Source organism: Megalobrama amblycephala, linkage group LG2, assembly GCF_018812025.1.
Source record: "Megalobrama amblycephala isolate DHTTF-2021 linkage group LG2, ASM1881202v1, whole genome shotgun sequence".
Taxonomy (NCBI): domain Eukaryota; kingdom Metazoa; phylum Chordata; class Actinopteri; order Cypriniformes; family Xenocyprididae; genus Megalobrama; species Megalobrama amblycephala.
Genome location: NC_063045.1, coordinates 56,107,259 through 56,132,980, shown reverse-complemented (window position 1 = coordinate 56,132,980; position 25,722 = coordinate 56,107,259). Strand labels below are relative to the sequence as shown.

The following is a 25,722-nucleotide window of genomic DNA, read 5'->3' as shown; positions in this document are numbered from 1 at the left end:
TATTGAGTTAATACTTATAAAAACTCAAACCAACACATTCTCACCTGTGCGAGGTTATTCCATTTATTCGGGAACTTAAATCTCGGCGGATTCACGACCAGAAGCTGCGCAATGTTGTGGCATCTCTGATTTCACGGTGAGTGACAACACACTGACCGTTCCAAGATGGCGGCCGCTCCGACGTGTCTGGAGCGGTTGCATTCAGAACCCACGTATACATATCAATGTAGGCGTGGTTAGAGGGCCGAACGACGTCTCTGATTGGCCAGGTACGATGTGTCTAAACATTTGTTTCACACTGTAAATTCACATTTCAGTGACTACTTACCTTTCTCTTGTACGGTTATTCAAGAAAAACATATTGTCAAGGCTGCTGATGAAGCAACACATGGATGACCTGATCATGTAGAACTTGTGATAATTACACCTTTATAAAACAAGTCAAATTCAGTGTTGACTATAAATAACAGCAACTAACTCCAAAATGTCATGTTATATACTTTTAGACTTGTAGATTTAGGGACCTCAAGAAAGATGAGTTTTGGGTGCATTAAAAATGTCATACTAAGTCAAACCACTCAAATGTGACAAAAGTCAGCAGTCTTGAAAACCACTGTTAACAACATCAGCAACAATGCACAAGCGGAAAAGTGTGTGGTTTCGTTTACAGAACGGAGAGAAGCTCATTTCAGACATCATTAATTTATTTATCATACTGAATTTACAAAATTAAAAGAAAAAAGCAACAATTGAAGAAACAGGTTTGTACATTTTAGTCCTTTTTGTCATTTATTTTTTTGTTTTTTTTAACAGTTTTGAATAGCAATCCACTGTACACAAGGCTTATGATGATATTTCTAAATCTTTAAAAAGAAAAACAACCAAGATGCTCTGACTTCCCAATGATGACACTGGAGTAAGGCGAATCTTAGGTTGGACAAACTGGACTTAAACGCAACCCTGCTACCCATCATCCCAATAGAGAGCAGCTCTCTTTCAACAAACACTACAGAAATACTAGTGCCAGAAGAGCTTCTAAATCCATTCGGCCACCCTCTGCCTTCTAGATCCACGTCAATGAGATTTACAATGAAATAACACACAATCTCAATCGTCCTGTTGAATTCATGCACTAATCTGGAATTCGGGGAGAGTCTGAATTTACATCGAAATCGTGCCACAAAGATGAGACGTCTTATGGCAACATTAAACTTACTGGACGACTTCATTAAAGCTTCAGTCAACAGCTCTGGAGTTAACAATATGAGAATCGTGGGAAATGGAAAATGGAAAAACTCAACTCGAAAAGGGCTAATGCTCGCATCAAGTCAATTTCTGTGCGGAGACAATTATGCTCTACAACTTAAAGCTGAAAAACATAATTCGGAGAGCAAAACAACAAAAAGACAGTAAACAACTCAAAAAGGTTCTTTACAGCCTCCCCTTTTCATAAACCGATGATTCCACATTAAAATGCGCTGTATACTAACTATAACACTTGTCGACATTTCAAGCAGCGATAAACTTAGCTACCTACCGTTTACATGTATTTCAGTATACATTATTTAGTTCCCTTGAGTGGTTTCAGCCTTGAGACGGTCAAGGGGAGGGACACAGACAGGAAACACAGTAGTGTCCATTACAGTGAATTCTTGTAGTGGTGAGCGATGCCTTTTCTATCGTATACGTTTCGCCGCAAAACAGTCAAATGAATAAAGAATAAAAATACTATGTTGACTTTGTGACAACTTCGACCTCTTCGGTTCTGGAATGAAATTCTTACAACAGAGTAAAACATTCACCTTCATGTTTCATTAGAATAGATATGACAATATCATACAGGGCAGGGTAAATAGTGTAATAAATATCTAAGCGCGGGATTGAAGCATTGGCTTTAAATGAAACAATAGTTAACAGTATTGACTGATGCCCTGAAAAGCCGGGGTGTTTGATGGGTGCAGAACGGGCAAGGGATGCCCGGTCGCATCCTGCCCCAGTCCCGCTTGTCGGGTGTCCCGAACAAGAGCTGTGGGCAGGGGACACGGAAGGCATGCCTTAGCTGCAGATGGGAGGCCCGGCAGGTTCCCTGTCGGGACGGGTGGGTAGGGAGGGAGGGTAACAGAGGGAGGCCAAGCGAGAGAGGAGAGGGATGTGAAACCGCAGAGATGAGGGAGGCTAGTGGCCTTAAACCCCATTAAAAAGTCTTCCGGTGGATGGCACGGGCGCGATCTTCCTCGTATTCTTTCTTGGAGACCCACATCTTCTTAAAGGTGTCGAGTGAAGCCAGGATAGATCCCCTATACAAAGCAAGAAGGGAAAACACCATAAAATACACACAAAAAAAATAAATAAATAAACATTTTAAAAATACAAAAGTTTGGGGTTGGTAAGATTTTTTTTAAAGGGGTGGTTCAATGCGATTTCACTTTTTTTAACTTTATTTAGTGTGTAATGTTGCTGCTTGAGCATAAACAGTATCTGCAAAGTTACAACGCTGAACGTTTAATGCAAACAGAGATATTGTCTTTTAAAGTTATGGCAGTTTATTGCACACAAAAATGGGCGGTTTGGACTACAACGAGTTTCTTCCTGGGTTGGTGACATCATAAACCCTTGCTATTAAAGGTGCCCTTGATTCAAAAATTGAATTTAACTCGGCATAGTTAAATAACAAGAGTTCAGTACATGGAAAAGACATACAGTGAGTCTCAAACTCCATTGTTTCCTCCTTCTTATATAAATCTCATTTGTTTAAAAGACCTCCGAAGAACAGGCGAATCTCAACATAACACTGACTGTTACGTAACAGTCGGGGTGTACGCCCCAATATTTGCATATACCAGCCCATGATGTTCCCAACAATATAAAAGGCATTAGACAAGGGCAGCCAGTTAACGTCTGGAGCTGCACACAGCCGAATCATCAGACTAGGTAAGCAAGAACAACAGCGAAAAATGGCAGATGGAGCAATAATAACTGACATAATCCATGATAGCATGCTATTTTTAGTGATATTTGTAAATTGTCTTTCTAAAAGTTTCGTTAGCATGTTGCTAATGTACTGTTAAATGAGGTTAAAGTTACCATCGTTTCTTACTGTATTCACGGAGACAAGAGCCGTCGCTATTTTCATTTTTTAAACACTTGCAGTCTGTATAATCCATAAACACAACTTCATTCTTTATAAATCTCTCTATAAAGTGTAGCAATAGCCGTTAGCCACGGAGAACAGCCTCAAATTCACTCAGAATAAAACTTTAACATCCAAATAAATACTTTACTCACATAATTCGAAGCATGCATACAGCATGCATGACGAACATCTTGTAAAGATCCATTTGAGGGTTACATTAGCTGTGTGAACTTTGTAAATGCGCTGTAATATAGTCGACAGCTGGCAGGGAGCACGCCATTTAAGGGGGCGGCGCCGAGTGTAAATCAGTGCATTGTTAATGAAGCCCCAAAATAGGCAGTTAAAAAAAAATTAATTAAAAAAAATCTATGGGGTATTTAGAGCTGAAACTTCACAGACACATTCAGGAGACACCTTAGACTTATATTACATCTTGTGAAAGAACGTTCTTGGGCACCTTTAACATAAACATGCCCCCGGGAACACGCAACAAAGTGGGCGAGGCCATGTGGCGCAGCAAAATGGAAGTGGAAGAGTTGTTTACACCGGACGCGACGCGTCAAAAGATAATCGAACCCATTATAATGAGTGATATTTTCTACACTGGATGTGGTGCTGAAGACAGCTTCCGGAATCTACACAAGTTCAATGCTGGATTTGCACAAAAGCTATTACTGAAAGATGAAGCAGGTCCCACTTTAAAAGCAGAAGCTGCTGTTTATGGGCTTCAAACTGTAAGTATGTTTTATTGTTTGTACACGTCTTTTAAACTTACAGTTCTGTTGCTATTTTTAATACATCAAGGACATATACAAAGAGCAACTCGTTTTTGCTAGCCAGTTAGCTAAGTTCTAGTGCAACAAACACCAATAAACTTCTATGTTCATAGACAAACAGTTGTTCATGCTATAAATTAAACGCTACCTTTACAAAAATGCGACTACTCAGTCATGTATTTGGCTACAGTAAAGCTTTAATCGGGATACAACTGTATATTGAAAGCTAACAAACAGCAGGGACAGCATCTAAACACTTTGACACAAATACTAAATGAAATACCATTCATAAACGTCCTTTAAAAGCTGCGATTGCAGAGGTTCTGCTTGACCCTCTTCATCTGGGTCTGATTCGGCTCAATTTGATACAGCAATATAGACGCCATTATCTACATTTCCAGCTTAGCGCGTAACTACGAATGGTAAGGGGCGTGGCGTTTCCGGACGCTTCAGCGAATCACGATACACTGGGCCAGCTGCCAACCTGCCAACCAATCTGAGCACATTGCGTATTTCGGAGGGAGTGGCTTCATAGAAGCAGGAAGTCAAAAGAGCTGTTCATATGAGAGTGGAAACAGAGGTGTAGAATAAACGTAAAATATATGAAAAATACAGCGTTTTCAAAAAAAATGAAGCATTAAGACATGTTAAACTGCGCCCCCAAAACACAATCAAGCCTAAAAAAAAAAAAAAACAAAAAAAAAAACACAGAACCACCACCTTTAATGCTTTTGACAGAAATCTCCTATGCTCACCAAGGCTGTATTTGTTTGATCAAAAGTACAGTAAAAACAGTAATATTGTGAAATATTATTACAATTTAATACATTTTAAAATAGGGCTGCACGATAATGACAAAAATCATAATTGTTAAACTACTATTCCCTTGAAACTGTAATTGTGATTATTAATTACGATTATCACAGTTACACTGAATAATGCTTTGAATAGCTTTATACCACTGTTTGAAGCAACTGCATGCCATATTTTTCTGTAAAAATAAAAAACAAGCTGAAAACACTCCTTCCTGAATTTTTTTTTTATTGCTTTTCTATTGCATTAAACCTCAAACGTCAACTATACATTGGTTTGGATTCTTCTTTAAATAAAAAAAGTAAACATATGTGTGTAATAATAATAGAACCATGTTGTTCTAGGAACTTACTAGTTATAGGAACTAGCCAACAGGGTGGTTCCCTGAGAACTAATGTTCCCCTAGGGCCATTTCTCTGGAGTGATGTAAACTGACTTTTATTTTGACGGCACACAGTGCTCACATTCTCCGTCTTCATTAGTTTACGAAATGTTTAACAGCCCTGTCTAATACGTTATTAGATAGAACTGTTTTACAAAGAAATTAGACAGTATTGGACAAGTAGAACAAGTATTGGATTTTGACATGTGGTTGAGGTCCAATGTCACTAGCTGAGCAGAAATACATAATCATGTTTCACTTGGTCCGCTCAGTCGCGCTGGGTTTTCTTCTTAGCGTAAAGGTTGAGAGGTCCATCTCTCACCGTTTTCCATTATTGTAGAGTTAGTTTGTGGAATAAAGATATAGGGTGTGTCCACGGCGGGTGTTGGCGTTTTGCGTTCGTTCGACCAATCAGCGCACACTTACATCACTGGTAGTTCCTTTTGTGCCGAGTTAGACCTTTTACACTCGTGATTCGCCTTTCACAACGTAACATGCGCTAAACACACCTCTTAAGCACACAGAATAATGTAAATGGATATTTTTTGCTGTAATCGCGCCTTTGAACAATTACGAAATCTGTAATCCTAATCGCTATTAAAAATGTGATTAAATGTGCAGCCCTGATTTAAAATATAATTTATTCCTGTGATGCAAAGCTGAATTGTCAGCATCATTACCCCAGTCTTCAGTGTCACATGATCCTTCAGAAATCATTCTATTATGCTGATTTACTGCATTTCTTTTTATTATCAATGTTAACAACAGTTGAGCCGCTAATATTTTGGTGGAAACCGATATCCTTTTTTCATGATTCTTTGATGAACAAAGTTCAAAAGAACAGCATTTATTCACAATATGAATCTTTTGTAACATTATACATGTCTTTACTGTCACTTTTGATAAATTTAATGCATCCTTACTGAATAAAAGTATTAATTAAAAAAAAATCTTACTGACCCCAAAATTTTGAACAGTAATACATTCTTTGTTCTTACCCTATCCATGTAGAATAAAGTCTCTCCTGTGGTGCGGATATCTGAAAAAAGAAGAAAAATTATTAAGTGACACACAGTTCTCACACCAAGCTAACATTTCTTAGATGCGGAAGAGTCACCTTAATTTTAACGTCTTTGGGTGCGAGTTTCTTTACTTCGCTTAACAACCGGTCTCCAAAACCTGCGAGGAACAAAAAGTCAAGAGTTTCAGTTTTGTCACTGTATGGAGAACTGAAAGAATCTCTCCACTGATATGTTTGCTCTACCTTTGAGGAGTGTTGAGCCGCCAGACAGCACTATGTTTGAGAAGAGGGTGCGTCGCAGATCCATATCTGACTTCTGAATGGCGAAGGCCAGCACTTCATGAATACCCTCGCTCTCATCTCCAATCAGATCAGGCCTGAAGAGAAGCTCTGGAGCCCTGAACCGTGCTGGGCCGATCTGTGAGAGACAAACGGCTTTGAGTAACACCAATTGGTTTACGTAAATACTAGTAAAAGTCAATATGAAATGGACCCTTCGCTAAGCCCCGCCCTCCTTAGTTACTGTTGCTACGCCTGTCAAGCTTTCGAGCCTGGCTAGTCATTTACAGTGCATATGCACCGGTGTCAGACATTTTCAAGGAGATAATTAGTCATTTTTGGCGAACAGGTGAAATATCTGAGAGAGCAAGACAAAAGGGACTGCAGTATGCATTCGAGCGATATATCCACAACATAATATGCAACAGATTAGAAAATAATTTGATCAAAATTGAAGCTAAAGCTCCGAGCGCGAGCAGCAGCCGCCTCATACGCTGACCATTCAAATGGGAAACACACAATTTGAGGAAAAGCTTTGTTCATCCACAGCAGGTTAAGTGAAATTTGTGAAAATAACCTAATAATTATAAATCAAACAGCTTATCCTTAAGTCTTGTGGAATAAACACAAGATGTTAGCCTGACCACTTTGCAATGATAACATTCTCCCGCTTATAATTTTAGCACGCCAGGCTAACGTAACTCCGTCTTGCCTTTAATCATTTTATTTCACGTTCAAATATATGCATTATGAACAAAGAACCGTCATTATTTCCAAGCAATGATGTGCTGAGTTAGCTAGCTAGTTACCCGGGCTTACTGCATATGCATACATCAATATTACATCATTGTTGTCATGATAAATAACACACAATTACTGTACTTGCATTATTGTTAAGGGTAGGTTTAGGGTTGGGGTAGGTGTATATGTTAATAAAGCCATAAACCACGTTAATATCATGCTGGAAGCACAATCTGATAGGTAACGTTAGCATTTTTCAGATTTTGCTAACGTTACCCACTGTTTCAATTCGAGGTAACGTTAACGTTAGTAAAATCTGACAGGGTAGCACAAATTGTCAGAACACCGGCACTTCTCCCCTTGGGTTTTAGGTTTCGAGAAGGGAAAAAAAAATCCACCACCCCGTTTAAACTGTTAGGATACCGGGTATCAGATTAACACAATGCATAAGCACAACGCTTCTGCATGTTCCCTCGCTCGAAAGCTTGACAGACCTCCCGCGCCTAGTAACGGTTGCTAAACCACGATTGGCCTGTGGCGGTTTTCGGGCGTGGCTTAGCGAAGGGTCAATTAAAACTGATGCTATTTTCTTTCTTAATACTAGGGTTGTCAAAAGTACTGACTTTGGCACCAAATTTGTACTTACATTTTAAAAATAAGACGATACCAGCAGTTCCCCCTAGCATTTTGCGGGCTGTTGAGCGGATTCTTTAACCCCTCTGATTGGCCATTGTATTCACGTGCCCAGCAGATATGTCTGTGATTGGCTACAATGATCAACGTTTCGAAAACATGTTGTAAATAGACATCTTTGATGCTCTTCACAGAGCACTTACACAGATACACACGGGAGCGTTTGAAAGATGTCTATTTACAACATGTTTTTGAAGCGTTGATCATTGTAGCCAATCACAAACATATCTGTTGAGCACGTGAACTACATTAATGGAAGGTTATGAACACCATTTAATTTTGACTTGAACCTGAACTGAACCTCCACTCAATTTCAATAAAACTAGGATATGATATATAATATTATGACTATTTTAACATACACTAACATCTACAAGTAATTTCATTCTTACATCTAGAGTGCTTCCGTCGGGTAGGGTGTATTGTGCTTTTTCAGTTTCTAGAGTTTCATCCTTCTGGGGGTTGAGGGAAAGGTAGCAGGCTCTCTGGAAAACAAATAAAACAGCATTTTTTCATAGATTCTTTAACATCTAACATCTAGATTATAATTGTCATTAAGAAGGAACCACAAAGAACATGTCAAATAAATCCAGATGTGGAGTCTCGTACCTCCTTGATAGTGCGAACGACCTCAAACTCAGCAGAAGTGTGGAAATCGTAGCCTTCCTTGCGCAGCAGGAGGCGGAGGTATCGGGAGACGTCACGTCCGGCGATGTCCACACGCATGATGGAATGTGGAATGGCGAATCCCTCGTATATGGGGACAGCGTGTGTCACACCATCACCAGCATCCAGGACCACACCTGTGGTTCGGCCTGTGGCGTATCTGTCAGGCAGGAAATGTGTTTGCATGAGAGAGGGAATATGAGGCGTGATATCAGGAAGAAGGACACTGAAAGCTCTGAACTCACAAACTGAGCACCGCCTGCATGGAGATGAACAGCGCAGGCACGTTGAAGGTCTCGAAGAAAACCTCTGCCGCCCGTTCACGGTTTTTACTGGGGTTCAGAGGTGCTTCGGTCAACAGAACAGGATGCTGAAAGATACATAAAAAATATAAACGTATGAAAAATATAGCGCAAGACAGTGTTGTTAACTAAAACAAACTATAAAAATTGTTTTCGATAACTGAAATAAAAAGTTAAAACTTAAATACTAGAAAATAAAGCTGAGATAAAAATATAAATGTTAGATGAAAAAGTTAAGCATAAAAAAATGAAAATAAACCAGCAATTTAAAAAATTTAGACCAAAAAAATGAAACTTAATAACTGGAAAAAAAAGCTGAGATAAAATAAAGTAAAAAGTTAAAACTTAAAAATTAGAGAAAAAAAGCTGATATAAAATAATATAAAAAATAGATTAAAAAAATTAAAACTTAAAAAAATAAGAAAATAAAGCCGTTTAAAAATATATAAATATTAGATGAAAAAGTTCAACTTAAAAATGAGGGGAAAAAAGATGATTTTTAAAAAAAAATAATTATTAATTATCCAAACCTAATTATTTTATCAAAAAGTTTAAGATGTTTCCTTTACAATTAAACTTACAAATAAGTTGTTGAAAATCACTAAAACTGAAATAAAAATAAATTAAAGCTAAATAGAAATATTTCTAATAAGCAAAAACTAATAAATTTGAAAAAATTACTAGAACTAAAATTTATATGATAACTGAAATATAAAATAAAAAATACCTCAGAGAATTAATAAATACTAAAAAAAATAAATAATTCTGGTGAAGATTAATACAATAAAATGAAGATAAATTCAATCCACACCTCCTCAGAGAAGGTTTGCAGCTGTTCCTTTGAGTACACGTACTGCCAGATGCGCTCCATGTCATTCCAGTCTTTCACAATACCATGTTCCATAGGATAGCGCACAGACAGCAGCCCCCTGTGCTCCTGCATACGCCACAGATATAAACAACACATTATATTTTTACATTATTAAAAAGCAACTTAAAAAAAAACAAGAAATCAAAACTGCCCCTTTAAGGGCCCGTCCACACGGAGACGAGTTTAGCTGTATGCGCAAAAATTTTGTATCGTATAGGCCTTTCGTCCACACGGATCCGGCATTTTCAGAAGGTGAAACCTCTATTTTTTGAAACCGGGTCCCAGAGTGGATAAATCTGAAAACGACGGCCTTGCGTTTTCGTTCGACAGCCAATCCGTATATTTTGTGAAACGATGATGTCATCACCCCACGTGTCGACCCTAGTCAGACACCGCTAACAGCACAAAACAGCAACAACAACAGCGTACTACATGCTTGTTTTCGTGCTGCAGAAGCTACCGAGCCTAAAGCTTTATTAAAATAAAGCTTTATTACTAAGCTTTACTAAAGTTTGTATACAGCGCGCAGGTTTATGCACATACTCCAAGTCATCTCTGTGGCAGAATTACAGAGCCACATACTGATCTGGCATGTACACTACATTGTTTTGAGTCGGTTTCAGTGGTTTCATGTGTACGCAGATATTTCTTGAGACGAGGAAAAAAAAAAGTTCGGATAAGGAAAGCTCTGGCTTCGTGTGGATGTAGCCTAATTTGCACGCTATAATAATTTTTCTCTTCTGATGACATGGACAAAAATTATTAACCAGTAGCATCACGGATTAAATCAAGACCCACCCCATATAACATTTACTGAATACTGTTGCACATTACAGAAGCTGAATGTAAAATGAACATCAAGATAAAACACCTTTTTGAATAAAGACATGTACTTCAAATAAAATAAAAAGTTTTACCTCAGCTTTGGGTCCAATAAAGAGATCACCCTCAAGGGCACCAGCCATCACCCGAACATGCTTGGGTCGCCCCACACTAGAAATAAACCGTTCTGGTTAATACAACATCACATTCACAACACATTACATTATTAAAAGCTTTATAAAAAAAATAATAATAAGGGATTTTTAATGACCAGTGGCAATATCTATAGCAGGATGGCCAATGACATAATGCAGATAAATATATTTATATTATAATACACACACACACACACGCACACACGCGAACACACACACAGACACACACACACAAACAGCAGTTTAAAAGTTTAGGGTCGGCAAGATTTTTTAAATGCTTTTAAGAAGTCTGTTCTTGCTCACCAAGGTTGCAGTTATTTGATCAAAAATCCAGTAAAAACAGCAAAATTGTGAAATATTCTTACAATTTAAAATAACTGTTTGTTATTTGAATATATTTTAAAAATTATTTTTTTCCTGTGATGTCAAAGCTGAATTTTCAGGATCATTACTCCAGTCGTCAGTGTCACATGATCCTCCAGAAATCATTCTAATATGCTGATTTGATGCTCAAGAAACATTTATTTTTATTATCAATGTTGAAAACAGTTATGCTGCTTCATATTTTTGTGGAAACATTGATACATTTATTTCCACGATTATTTAATGAATAGAAAGTTCAAAAGAACAGCATTTATTTGAAATAGAACTCTTTGTAACTTCATAAATGTCTTTACTGTCACATTTGATCAATTTAACACAACTTTGCTGAATAAAATTAATTTCTTTAAAAAAAAAAAAAAAAAAAATACCGACCCCAAAAACTTTGAAGGTTATTTCAATGTAGTAATACCAATAAAATTACTATAATACAATAAAGTTACTCACTAATTTGGGAAACAGTATTTAGGGATCTGATCTCCAGCAAAGCCAGCCTTAATAACTCCAGACCCCTGTAAGAGAAGAAGAAGAAAATGAAAAAGAAACTACAATATGAACTACAATTTTACAGGGATGTGGTTCAACATAAACTTGAACTATAAAAACTCAAACAGTGGATGTGTTGTAAAATGAATCATCTAATGTACTGAACCTTCCTTGTTTGATTTTGAGTCATGAGACAGAGCTGGAGGGAGCAACAAGAAACTCAACCAGCAAAGAGTCACACTGTGAGAAAACATCCCTTAAATATCACTGACATTTACCAACTTTTCATAATTTTAGCAACCTGTCAAAGTGACATACATTCAGGCTTTGATGTTACAGAACTCCCACCTTAAATATGATTAAGAGTTGAAGCTTAATAGTTCTCCATCTATTGCTTCACTCGTTTGGCTTTTGCTATAATCAATTTTGTAATTTATATAAATTAGTTCAAACTATGAAATGTGGCTGTAAATACAAGGCGGGGTCGCAGACAGCCATCTTGGCAACAATAACAACTCTAGCTAAAATATAGGTTTTTATCTGATTGATATTCTTTGACAACCATGCATCTTGCAATATTTAATTAAAATGAAAAACGTGGAATCATTTATGAAACATTTGAGAGATTAATTCAAAGCACCATTCAAATCAGCTTTATACCGATGCATCATACAGAGCAGCGAATGCTTCAGGATAACGCAATGAAGACAGATACACTGTTATGACTTACATGATGAAGTCTTAAGATGTGATTCAGACTGTGCACAATAAATAAAATCGTAAACACATCTCATTTAGCATTGGCCGGCTAGCGCAGGCTTCGGCACAATGGCATTAGCTTTAGCCTCTTAGCACAGACTGGGTGTGGAGGGCTGCTGACATCATACTCACATTATCAATCACAACCGGCTGGTTGGCTATAATATCATACGACTCCATGTTCAGCCTGCGCTTGTGTGCGTTTTTCGGTCAACTCTTTCGCAAGAAGCACCGATTACGATTTTCTGTTCATGTAAATAAAAAATAACCGTCGCTGCTTGGCAGTAAAACCACAGGCTGAGCAGTGATGCGTCAACCGAACCTCAGTGTGGAGGGAGCCAATCAAACACACGTAACTAGGATATGCCTGACAGCGAATTCAGCCAATAGTCATTCTGTTCGAAGCCGAAGGCGCTGCCTCCTAGACGTACACAAAAATAAAAATTATAATGTATATATTTTTTTTGAAAGTATGTATTTTTAGAAATGTATTTATATATTATGCTCATATGTAATTGGAAATACATTGTCTTTAATTTATTTATTTAGGTGTAAAATAATGGAGAGGACTAACCGACACTAACGTAACGTTACAGCAGTAGCAGAATGGAAGCTATTTTAAAATCATAATAAATATTGAATTAGCATATTGCATTTTGAACAATTATACATATTTGTAAGCATTCTCTTATAATAAGTAAGACTATAAATAAACATCAAACGGATATTTTAGCACGTTTGGGACTTTTATTTTGACAAACGGAAGTGGCTTATCCGGAAGTTGTTCTTCATAAGGTTGTTATTCTGTCCTCCGAGAAATTGAAAGTGTCAAATCAGCCTGAGATCCAAACTAAACGCCTATTAGAAAAGATTAAATCTACAAAACATCTTCAGGTGAGGATCTGCATTTGAATTCAGTTAGCAATGTTGGCTGAATGACCAGTTTTGGTATGTTTATAGCTGTAAAAACTAATGTTGAGCTAAGGTTGGTTTACAGTGAGTCATTACTGATAAAAATTGTGTTGAATTTAAAATTGAGAAATGTCCACTGACCTGACATTCATACGTGATTAAGGCCTTATTAACACAAATAAGAACGATAATGTAATAACAAAAATATTTACAGCGCATCTTTCATACGAAGACAGACGTTAGAAGATTAAATATAATATAATAATTATCATGGATGTATCGTGCCATATCCTATACTATATTTTTATTGAATTATTTTGTCATTTCTGTAATATAAATGGTGCTGACCACCCTAATATAAGATCAATCATATAATGCTTTTAGCTCCATCTATTTTGAATAGAAGTTTTATTGAATAAAAATGCAGTATAGCAAATATTCTTGTATTGAAGTATTGCACTAAAGTCTATTGACCTCAGTTGACAGGTGTTGTACACTGAGCCTGCTCTGGCTCACTCATGGTTGAGCTGGAGACCGTGGATCAAACCTGACACAAGATGGCCTGTGATGAACCTCCAGAGAAGTGAGTTTCTCCATCTGTTGTGAATCACAGCACCGGTTAGTGGTACTCTTAGTTATGCGCTCACTAACATGTCGTCCAACGACAGGCATTGCTGGGTGTGTTTTGCCACGGAGAAGGAGGATCGAGCTGCAGAATGGGTCAGTCCGTGCCGGTGTAAGGGCTGCACTAAGTGGATCCATCAGTCTTGCTTACAGCGATGGCTCGACGAAAAACAGAAGGGAAACAGCGGTGGAGCCGTCAGCTGCCCGCAATGTGGCACTGAATATCATATAGTTTTCCCCAAAATGGGTAAGTATTTGCACCACCTATTTTGAAGGGAGGCTTACTGATACACTTTTCCTCTTTGGTGTATGAATATTCCTCACATTTTTGATGAATTTTCTTAATGCACCGAATCACTGCACGTTTATTAATATTCTTGATCATTTTCTCCTGATAAAAGTGTAGTACTGTCAGCTCTGTTTTGCACCAGTGTTATTAATTAAAACTAAAATATTTAAAAATAATTTTTGTTAACTGAAAGAAAATGAATTAAAATAAAAATGTTAAATGAAAAACAAACTCAAAAAATGGAAATTGAAATAAGTAAGTAATAAGTGTATAAGTTGAAGTACAAAAATTTACTAAAACTAAAACACAAATAAACATTGAAATAAAGCTGAGATAAATTATAATATTAGATGAAAAACTTAAAGTTAAAAAAATGCAAATGAAAATTGAAATACTGAAATAAAAAAGTGTAAGTTGAAAATTACTAATAAAATTACTAATAAAAAGAAATTAAAGCTAAACTATCAAAAATAATTTTTGGTAACTGAAATAAAGCTGAGATAAATTCAAATATAAATATTAGATGAAAAACTTACACTTAAAAAATGAAAATTGAAATACTGAAATAAGTGTAATTTGAAATACTAAATTACTGAAGTTCAAATAAACAAGTTAGAAATTAAACTATTAATAATTATTTTTGTTAACTGAAATAAAGATGAGATCAATTGAAATGTAAATATTAGATTAATTTAAATTTAAATATGTAAACAAAAATTGAAATACTGAATTAAAATAAGTGTAAATTGAAATACCAAAATTACTAAAATTCAAATATACATAAATTAAAACTTAACTATTACAAATCATTTTTAACTGGAAAAAAAGCTGAGATAAATTAAAATATAAATATAAGATGATAAACTTACACTTAAAAATGTAAATGAAAATTTAAATATGAAATAAAATAAGTGTAAGTTGAAGTACTAAATTTACTCAAATAAAATAAAAATAAATGAAAACTAGACTATTAAAAATAATTACAAATAATTTTTAACAAATAAAATGCATGTAAATGAAAATACTGAATATAAAATAAATGTAAGTTGAAAAACTAAAAAAAAAAAAAAAAAAACTAAAAAGAATAAATAAAAAAACAAACATATAAATGGCACAAGCACATAACAAAATTATTTTATATAGTTTGGCATAATATTAGCAAGCTGAAATTAAAACTGAAACTGTCAAAATAAATTAGATATTAAATTACTCTTAAAAGTGATGTGACGTGAAGGCCAAGTATGATAAACCACACTCTGAATTTGTCCTCTGCATTTAAATAGTTTATAAATAATACTAAATACTGTTTTATAACAGTTTTGCGCTCATTTACACTTACCATTTAAGTACTTTATCATGTATTTAATTTACAAATTAGCTCAGAGAATGTGACAATAGTGCACAGATGCTGTGTGGGCTTACTAATGACTAATAATCCGACATTCTGTTTGGCTGTTATTTTGGTGATTTAACAGGGAAGTGTTAAATGTGTGGTTTTGTCTCTCTTCCAGGGCCTCTAGTGTACTTCCTCCAGCAGGTGGATCGAGCTCTGTCCAGGGCCAGTCCGTTCGCTGCGGCTGGAGTCGTAGTGGGCACCGTTTATTGGTCAGCCGTGACCTATGGTGCCGTCACCGTTATGCAGGTGCGTTAAAGACGGAAGGAAGAGAGGAGCTTGGCTCTTTTTGGCTCTTTTGAACACATTTTCTCCTCTGTTTTTAGGTGGTGGGGCATAAGAAGGGTCTGGATGTGATGGAGCGTGCGGATCCTCTCTTCTTGCTCATGGGTTTACCCACCATCCCCGTCATGCTGGTACTGGGGAAGATGATTCGCTGGGAGGATTACGTGGTGCGGCTCTGGCAGCGACACTCTTCCAAGCTTCAGATCTTCAGCGGGCTTGTACCTGGTATGTGGAAGATGGGGTTAAACGGGGGAATGCTTCATTGTTTAAAACTATTAAAAATCATTTTCATTAATTGAAATTTAAAGCTAAATTTAACTTTAAAATTAAAGACAAAAGCACATAACAAAATGAATAAACTTAAAGTACAATTAAAAATAAAGCTTTTATTTTTATGTTTTATAAAAATTATATTTAGCTTTAATTTATTTTTATATTTTCAGTTAATTCCTTGAAGTACTAAAAAAAACATAAAATGACTAAAACCTAAGCTAAAATTATTTTATTTTTTATGTTTTCATTTTGATTTTACTTCTGTTTTAGTCATTTTTTAAATTTGCTTTTGTTATTATTTTAAAAAACAATTATATTTATCTTTAATTTATTTTATATTTTCAATTAACTTGAAGTACTTAACTTACTCAAAAATGAAATTATATAAATTAAAGCTAAATATAATTGTTTTTTAAAAAACAAAATGACTAAAATTGATAGTTTTCAGTTTTCATTTATTTTAGTTGAAGTTTGTCACTTTTTTTGCTTTATTTTTTAGGTTTAGTATTTTTAGCACTTCAACAAATTCACTTTTATTTTTATATTTGTCACTTAATTCATTGAATTAATCAAATTAAAAGTAATGTAAAAATAAATTAAAGCTAAATTTAATTGTAACAAAATGACCATAACATTAACTAAAATTAAAATGAAAGCTATTTTTATATTGTGAGATTTATTTGCTTATATATATATATATATCAGTTATATTTACCCTTTTTTATATTAGTTTTAGTTATTTTGGTACTTCAACAATTTCACTTTTAACTTTTATATTTTCAGTTAATTTGTTGAAGTACTAAAATGACTTAAACTGAAATAAAAAATGCAAAATCTAATTTTGTTTTAAATAAAAGCTAATTCAAAATATTGATAAATACCATAATAGTACATGCATAATAGTAAAATAATGTCCAAAAATTTACATTTTGACATTTACTCACCCTGTCATGTGGTGGATAGCTAATTTTTGGGTGAACTGTTCTTTTAAAGCATCTTAGAATTTATGATTTACTGTCATAATCATACCATAAGCTTTTAATAATAATAAACCATTTTTGAATCCCAAAATATCATTTGTTTGCACAGGGATGGGCCGTTCTCTGCCCCGCGTCCCAGCAGAAGGCAGTTACGGAGGAGACCATCTCTCTGTGTCTCGCACCCTGTGCGGTGCCCTCATCTTCCCCTCCATCGCCAGCCTGGTGGGCCGTCTCCTGTTCCGCAGAGTCACATCAAACCTGCAGCGTACCATCCTGGTGAGAGTCGAGAGGGCTGAGCGCCTACCATACGACCTGGAATTACATCAGCATGTGCGAAGCCTAACCGTGTTTTCCTCTTCCAGGGTGGCATTGCCTTCGTGGTGATCAAAGGAGTGCTGAAAGTGTATTTCAAACAGCAGCAGTACCTCATCCAGGCCAACAGACACATCCTGAATTACCCTGAGGCCGAGGGACGAGCAGACGGCGCTGTTGAGGACGGTGACAGTGACGGTGGCAATGAATGAAGATGACGCACTTGAGGAAATCAACAAATGCACTGTAGTATAGGATTCACAGAATAAAAAATACATATTTACGGATGTTTAAAGACATAATTTTTCAGCTTCACATGGCTCTAATTCAGCACAAACACGTTTGCTATGTGTTATTATAATGCAATGATGGCTGAAATTCTTTCATCTGTGAGAAAGTCTTGCTGGGGTGTTAAAGTGCTTGTAATAGCAAAATACACCTGTGGATGGCGCCAAATGCAAAGCTGGAAACTGCACTGTGCACTGATGTCTGTGAAGAAAGACATTATAATTTATGCTGCAAATGTACCAGCAGAGTCATGTAATGAGAATGTGTTGATTGATTCTAATTGAAGGCAATACGCACTTGCTCTTTAAAGGTAATTACAAATAAAGGACAATAAACCCAGAAACTTTGACTTTGATGCATTACTGTAATTGGTTTCGATAAAGGTGGTACAACCTGGAGAAAAAAAAAAAATCAATTTGCCTATTCTGGGCAAATCTTGATAATATAATATTTGACCCCAAAATCAAAAGAGATTTTATATTTGTTTTATATTATGCATGTATTTTGCATGAGGAAAATAAAACCTATTTTAGGACCATTAAGATTGATTGTGTTGTTACATTATTTCCAGGAGGTACAACATGGAAAGAAACATCTGGCTTATTTCACTCCAAAAATGAAAGAAATAATAAGAAATTATATTCTGATGTGAAAATAATAAATATATTGTTAAAAATATATATATATTCTGCGTAAAGAGGGCTATTGCATTTTTTTCCCCTTTGCATTTGATTTGTGGCATTGTTTTCATGACAAATAAATGTATTTTCTGCCTGAATTAAAATGAGCTGTAGTGCTCTTGGATTTTATTACTATTATTATTATTATTATTATTATTATATTTTGTAATTGTGGTTTTCAGTGTTTCTCATTCTGTTAATACAAAAGCCCTTTTATTTAAATGAAAGATAATATTCAATTTTTGCAATACAAATAAAACTGTAGTAAAAAAAGATGTATACAAGATGATGTAGCCTATGCAATATTAAATCAGAAATAAATTTCAAACAGTTTACCATTACGGTAGTGAAAATGAGAATTTGTCAGTGGAATGAGATTTTTGTCATGAAAATAATGGTCTCAATGGTCCTAAAAAAATGGTTTTATTTTCTTTATGCAAAATACATGCACTCTAAAAATTCACACAGTAAAATACTGTTTTCCACTGAAACAGTAATATACCGTAAAAACAATGCATTCTGGGTAATATTATTAGTCGTTTTCAAGAAAGTAACCTATAGGCTACTTTCTCAAAAATGACAAATATTACCCAGAATGCATTGCTTTTACGATATATGACTTCTTTATATTACAATGCATTCTCTGTAATATTATTTGTCATTTTCGAGAAAGTAGCCTATAGCAAAGACTATAGAATAACACAAGACACGTCACTTGTATTGTTATGAATGGGAGAAAGTGCAACGCGCAATATGGCGGAATAAGTGCCGCCTTCTAAATAAGAGCCAATCGCCGATTGGTTACGTCATCGCGTCACTGCAGCGGCCGTTAGAAGCTCCGGTTCCTGTAGAAACAGTCAGACGAGCACTTCCTATAGAGACGCGCCATTAGGACTGCGCATGGCATTAGCTTGATCCAGCCTGAAAAATACAGTTTTTTGTCATGATTCAAGTGTTTAGAAACAAGCCGCCGAGTGAAATGACTTGTGTTAAAGGGACTTTGCCTATAGGCCTCTATTCTTAAAACGACAAACATTACCCAGAATGCATTGTTTTTATGGTATATTACTGTTTCAATGGAAAACTGTATTTTACTGTGTCAATTTGTTTCATTTTTTACAGTCATTTTTTAGAGTGTGCACAATATAAACCAAATATAAAATCTCTTTTGATTTTGGGGTCAAGAAGTATGACCTCTGCTTTTGGACATGAGCTCATAAGATTTACATGAAAACTGCTTTTGAAATAAGATAAAAACAGAGAGTTGAACTTTCCATTGAAACAGTACTATACTGTAAAAACAATGCACTATGGGTAATATTATTAGTCGTTAGGCTAATTTCTTGAAAATGACAAATATTACCCAGAATGCATTGTTTTTACAGTATATTACTTCTTTATATTACAACGCATTCTGGGTAATATTATTTGTCGTTTTCGAGAAAGTAGCCCATAGGCCTCTTTTCTTAAAACAACAAATATTACCCAGAATGCATTGTTTTTTAATAGTATATTACTGTTTCAACGAAAAACTGTATTTTACTGTGTCAATGTTTTGTTTAAAGGTGCCGTAGAACGTCTTTTTAAAAGATGTAATATAAGTCTAAGGTGTCCCCTGAATGTGTCTGTGAAGTTTCAGCTCAAAATACACCATAGATTTTTTTTGAATTCATTTTTTTAACTGCCTATTTTGGGGCATCATTAAATATGAGCCGATTTAGGCTGCGGCCCCTTTAAATACTCACGCTCCCCGCCCACGGAGCTCGCGCTTGCCTTAACCAGCATAAACAAAGTTCACACAGCTAATATAACCCTCAAAATGGATCTTTACAAAGTGTTCGTCATGCAGCATGTCTAATCGCGTAAGTACAGTGTTTATTTGGATGTTTACATTTGATTCTGAATGAGTTTGATAGTGCTCCGTGGCTATAATGCTACACTGTTGGAGAGATTTATAAAGAATGAAGTTGTGTTTATGAATTATACAGACTGCAAGTGTTTAAAAATGAAAATAGCGACAGTCTTGTCTCCGTGAATACAGTAAGAAACGATGGTAACTTTAACCACATTTAACAATACATTAGCAACATGCTAACGAAACATTTAGAAAGACAATTTACAGATATCACTAAAAAATATCATGATATCATGGATCATGTCAGTTATTATTGCTCCATCTGCCATTTTTTGCTATTTTTCTTGCTTACTTACCTAGTCTGATGATTCAGCTGTGCACAGATCCAGATGTTAATACTGGCTGCCCTTGTCTAATGCCTTGAACATGAGCTGGCATATGCAAATATTGGGGGCGTGTTATGTTGACATTTGCCTGTTCTTCGGAGGTCTTTTAAACAAATTAGATTTATATAAGAAGGAGGAAACAATGGAGTTTGAGACTCACTGTATGTCATTTCCATGTACTGAACTCTTGTTATTCAACTATGCTGAGGTAAATTCAATTTTCAATTCGATGGCACCTTTAAATTTTTTACAGTAATTTTTAAAAGCGTGCACAATAAACCAAATATAAAATCTCTTAATTTGGTGGTCAAAAAGTATGACCTCTAATCTTGGACATGAGCTCATAAGATTCACATGAAAACTGCTTTTGAAATAAGAAGAAAATACAGAGTTGATCTAATAAATGCGTGTGTATTTTAAGGAACGCAGAATAATGATGTTTATCTTAAACAGGAGTCTTAATTATCTAGTTGTGGGGGGCGAAGTGACGTGCAGAATTTTCCCACTCCCCGCCGCTCTGTTTGGCGGGCAGAGCCCTTCACGCTGAGAGCGAGTGGCGTCGCATCCTCCTGTGTGCACTCCGGCAGCCCTTTTGAAGGAATGGGTGAAGACAAGGCTGAGGAAAGGCACCCCATAAATATTCTGCTCTGCTTCTGATCTCTTATTTCTTTATTTCGAGAACGGGGGAGAAAAAAAGCTATGAATAATGCAAAAGTTTGCAGATGGTAAACGGCTGGCTGGGAGAAAAGACAGCAGAGGGAGCGCAATCGGCTCACCCAAGATGACTTCATTTGGGTTTAAAAATACACCCCTGCTCAGAGCTGTAGAACTGGAGCAGCGCACGGCATCTAAAACAGTCCCCTGGGATTGTTTTCGCCCACTTTTAAACATCTCTGCCAAGTATTACTACGGCAGACAGGCTTTGTTATAGCTGCCAAAATACAGTCAGTGGAACGTAATCGTTCATGACGCAGGAAAGCTTAAATCCCACAATGCATCTGTCACGTACGGGCCATAAACATGAGCTACAATGTAATACTACGAATAAGTTTTCAATTATTAGCCTATTTCATTACATAAAGCTGTAAATAAATGCCTTAATTTTAAGGTATTTTTGCCAAATATGAAATAAAAGTATTTGGATGGCTAAAATGCAGAACATAATTACATCAGAAATTCATGTCATAGCCTTGAAGTAGAAACCATTTTATTTTTTGATATATTTTAGTGGTTTATCTTCATGCTCCAGATGAAGAGAAATGTACTTTGAGCAATAATGAAAAGTGAGAAAATGAACATAAAAATGAGCAAAGGAACATAAAAAGAGACACTCCATTTGTAAGAATGGCATAAAATAGTGCTGCAATATCCAGCTGCTACATTAAAAAAAGATAAAAGACAATTTTTTGTGAAATACATTATGTGGCTGTGTCTTTAGATTTAGATCTTAAAAAAACAAAAACAAAACTAGAATCATAGAAATATAGGCATATGTTACTTTATAAAATAGTAGTCTATGGTAATGGAAATGTATAAACAGCAGAACCAGAGCAAAAAAATGTATTATAAAACAACGGCTCATTATAATTCATAAGTGGATCATTTTTGTTCTGCAGTAGCCTACCTTTTGTAATCTGTAACTTTCAAAGCATATTCCTGTGTTGTATTTTAAGTAAGCATTTCTATAAAATAGTATATCATAGGCTACTTTCAGAAATAGGCTCTGGTCACTTAAACTTTATGAATTTTATGGCTTGGTATTTTACACAATTGCTAGAATAACAGAATGGAAATAATCTAAAGTAAAGGCCCATTCACATCAAGGATGATAACCAGGCTATAACGATAATGTTATAGTTTTAAAAATCATTCTAAATGTAAAAGAATAGCCATACCAAAACTATAATGATAATGACACAGAGGAACGATATTGGAATCACTTTCAGAATGATTTTTTTGTAGCTGTTAACAATAAAAACATTGACAGCCAATCAGAATCCGTCCTGCTTTAAAGAGCTCGAGCATTTACTGCAGCGTGCTTATAAACAGAACCATATCGTTTGTTGGTGTGGATGCTAATAGAGTACCTCCGAGATGACGTGTTTTTGTAGGCCAACCCGGAAGTTAGTGGCGCACGGGTTCCCTCGATCGAAAGCCTATGCATTTTTCCCATAGACTTTTGGAAAATCGCAAAAAATAAGCTCTGTGTTAAACAAAGGGTTATGACACTTACACGTTTTGTCTATCAAGATAATCTTTACAAGTTAACACAACATTTATACATTTTGAAGCCTAAATAAAGTCGTCAGATATAACGATATATCGTTCCTTGCCGCTGTCGCCTTTGGCTTGCTTAGTTGGGGACACTTGACATTTGATAATCAACAGTGCTTTGATCTGCCTGCATTGACACTGTTCTTTAAGAGCAGCTAAAATTATGTACCAGTTATCAATGTAAAGCTGCTTTGACACAACCTACATTGTAAAAAGCATTATATAAATAAAGGTGATATATGATGATATAAAAAGCTAACAGTAGGCTATAAACGGACTACAGCACACCATGGCCATGGATCAAAATCACCACCACCAAGCTTCCTCAAACTGTATTTAAAAACATGCTCGCTGATTATGATTGTATGAATACTTATCCACTTTTTCATGAAAAAATGCAGTCCAAATGTCCTGTTTGTCATGATGATGCCAAAGGAAGTAATCCCTTTTAGCAACTTGTTAGCAACCGCCATTTTTAAGACACAGTAAAAGTTAAAAAATCACAAGCGGGTTATAACTCGTCATTATGTTATAGATCAAAACGTGAAAATATTTAGAGCCTTTGTTAACCACAGACCTTATTTCAGGCGATTTAGCAAAAACCCATTCAAAAATCCCATTGACTTTAGGGCGATGGAACCGGAAGTCCTTAAATGCTAACTCGCTTCCAGGTTTTGCCTACAAAAACACGTCATCTCTGAGGTACTCTATGTAGTTAGCATGTCTTTATGGTTATCATTCTTGTTGTGAATGGGCATTTATCCAGCTAGCCAATGCTCAGGGATTGAGAGCTGTTGCATAAGGATTTGTGTTATCTTTTTTTCAGGTTTGATATTATAACATAGGCCTACATTTTCATTGCAGAATTCATTAAATCCATTGCTAATAGATTAATTTGGAGCAGACGTCACAGTTACGTCACTCACAGCTGTGCGCGTGGTGGCAGAAAAATAGCAGTAACAAGTGGAGGAAAATGGGCAAAATCCACAGAATAAGAGAAAAATGTTTTGTTGTGCCTTTGGATGTCAGAATCGGAATGCAAAAAATGTCTTTATGTTGAAGACGCCCTTTGAAACTAAACGCAGAAGTTTATATTGCAAGTCACAGACTGGACTGATGAAACCTGCAATGATTAGTCTACTATTAAAGCATGAATGTGATGTAAACAGTAAGTAGGCTATATGTAATATTCACATTTGCAGTTCATAGGGGACATACATACATAGCAGTTAAAGCATGAAATAATATTTTACATAGATAACTTTTAAATATAGCCTATAACATTTTTATCTCACAATTCTGACTTTTTTTCTTGTATTTGCATGTTTATATCTCACAGTTACGACTTAATAACTCGGAATTGTGAGTTTATATCACAATTCTGAGGGGAAAAAAGTCAGAATTGTGAGACATAAACTCGAAATTAACCTTTTTTTATACTTTTATTCCATGGCTTCCACAGACTGCTACTGCACAACTGTCATTTTCTGCCACCAGGTAGGCTCCAGCCAGGCTTGTTCGAGATGCATCACTCTTGCGGTACTTTGAAGTCATACATCGATCGGTCAGCGTAGCACCAAATGCATGTCGAACAAGCCTTTTGTTTTCCCACCAAAACGATGTCACTTCTTGAAGGATGATGTCATTGAGGAATTGTTTTTTTAGTTATTACGATACTAAATGGATAGATTGCCCACTATGTTTACCTAACTCTGATAATATGATAAAAAAAAAAAAAAAGTTAATAGGATTTCCAATTTAAAAAATGGTACTTTTAGTTCAATATTTTAACCAATCAACAACAAGAAAGTGTGCTATAGCTTGAGCAATGCCCTCAAACATCAAAGACTATCAAAATGTGCTGCATTAGCAAGTAAATCTGATTGCAGAAAGGCTATAGGGGAGATTCTGTCATATCAAGCAGTACACATCAAAGCTGCTGGGCTTCCTTAGGTGGCGTATGAATAAATATAACACAAGAGGGGCTCATTTTCGATTAGAGTATTGCAGATAACCCACGGCGAGCTAATAAACTCTGGTGAGAATTATAAAACAGAGGAGATGCAAGTGACAGTCCCTCTGGACAAGTGATGATTATCCGTTTTCTATAAGCTTTCTTTAGCTGGTGCGTCCCCTGAGGCTACGGCCTACACATCCTACACGAACCAATGTAGGATTGTCTTCAAACACTTCACTTTCGGATATTGTTAGTGACGTGCTGGAAATCAATGTCAATTTAAAATAAGTGCATCTTATCAAGAAAGAGAAAACAAGGTTAGCCAAAAAGCTTTTATCTGTGTTCCACACGTTTCATCTCCTCTAATAGGAAAGCGCGCAGCAGTGAAACAGAAATGGGACACGTGAGACAACAAATCAAGTGACCTGAGATTAGTAACACCTTTAAACAGGACTCCTTGACCTGGACACCGTTCACGGAAGAATGGCTGTGATTTTATCACCTGGGATGTCATGTCACGGACAGCATATTGAAGAGCGGCATGATTTGGCATAAATTGAACTCTCTATGACAAAATGCAAGATGTCGTTTTGACCAATGAACTTCTAAGACATTTATATGTTTTTTACAGCTGTTTATGATTGCAAAAAAATATTTTGTGCGTTAAGCAGCATGAACATCTTAAGGTTACATTTCACCTAAAAAAAATCAAAAGTATAAAAAACAAACAAAATTAAATTATTTAAATATATACACTGCAAAAAAATGCTGTTCTTACTTAGAATTGTTGTCTTGTTTTTAGTCAAAATATCTTAAAGTTCTTAAATCAAGAAGCATTTTCTTGACAAGAACAAATTATTTTCTTGTTTTCAGGAAAAATAAATCAAAATTAAGCACGTTTTTCCTTAAAACAAGTAAAATAATCTGCCAATGG

The 25,722-nt window shown here is 35.6% G+C and overlaps 2 protein-coding genes across 2 annotated transcripts; one reads left to right on the top strand and one right to left on the bottom strand.

Annotated features, from left to right (window-relative positions):
* Positions 1 to 686: 686 nt before the first annotated feature.
* actr1b (actin related protein 1B) lies at positions 687 to 12,624 on the bottom strand. The gene is made up of 11 exons (XM_048181064.1): positions 12,413 to 12,624; positions 11,483 to 11,547; positions 10,595 to 10,670; positions 9,618 to 9,743; positions 8,750 to 8,874; positions 8,448 to 8,664; positions 8,231 to 8,323; positions 6,369 to 6,543; positions 6,222 to 6,283; positions 6,103 to 6,143; positions 687 to 2,297 (listed from the first exon to the last, which is right to left on the bottom strand). Exons 1-11 carry the CDS (start codon positions 12,458 to 12,460, stop codon positions 2,195 to 2,197), a joined length of 1,131 nt encoding a protein of 376 aa, XP_048037021.1. The 5' UTR covers positions 12,461 to 12,624; the 3' UTR covers positions 687 to 2,194.
* A 396-nt stretch (positions 12,625 to 13,020) lies between these two features.
* Positions 13,021 to 17,979, top strand: marchf5l (membrane-associated ring finger (C3HC4) 5, like). The gene is made up of 7 exons (XM_048181065.1): positions 13,021 to 13,174; positions 13,672 to 13,775; positions 13,861 to 14,063; positions 15,617 to 15,747; positions 15,825 to 16,008; positions 17,146 to 17,312; positions 17,399 to 17,979. Exons 2-7 carry the CDS (start codon positions 13,750 to 13,752, stop codon positions 17,558 to 17,560), a joined length of 873 nt encoding a protein of 290 aa, XP_048037022.1. The 5' UTR covers positions 13,021 to 13,174; positions 13,672 to 13,749; the 3' UTR covers positions 17,561 to 17,979.
* The last annotated feature ends 7,743 nt before the right edge of the window (positions 17,980 to 25,722 follow it).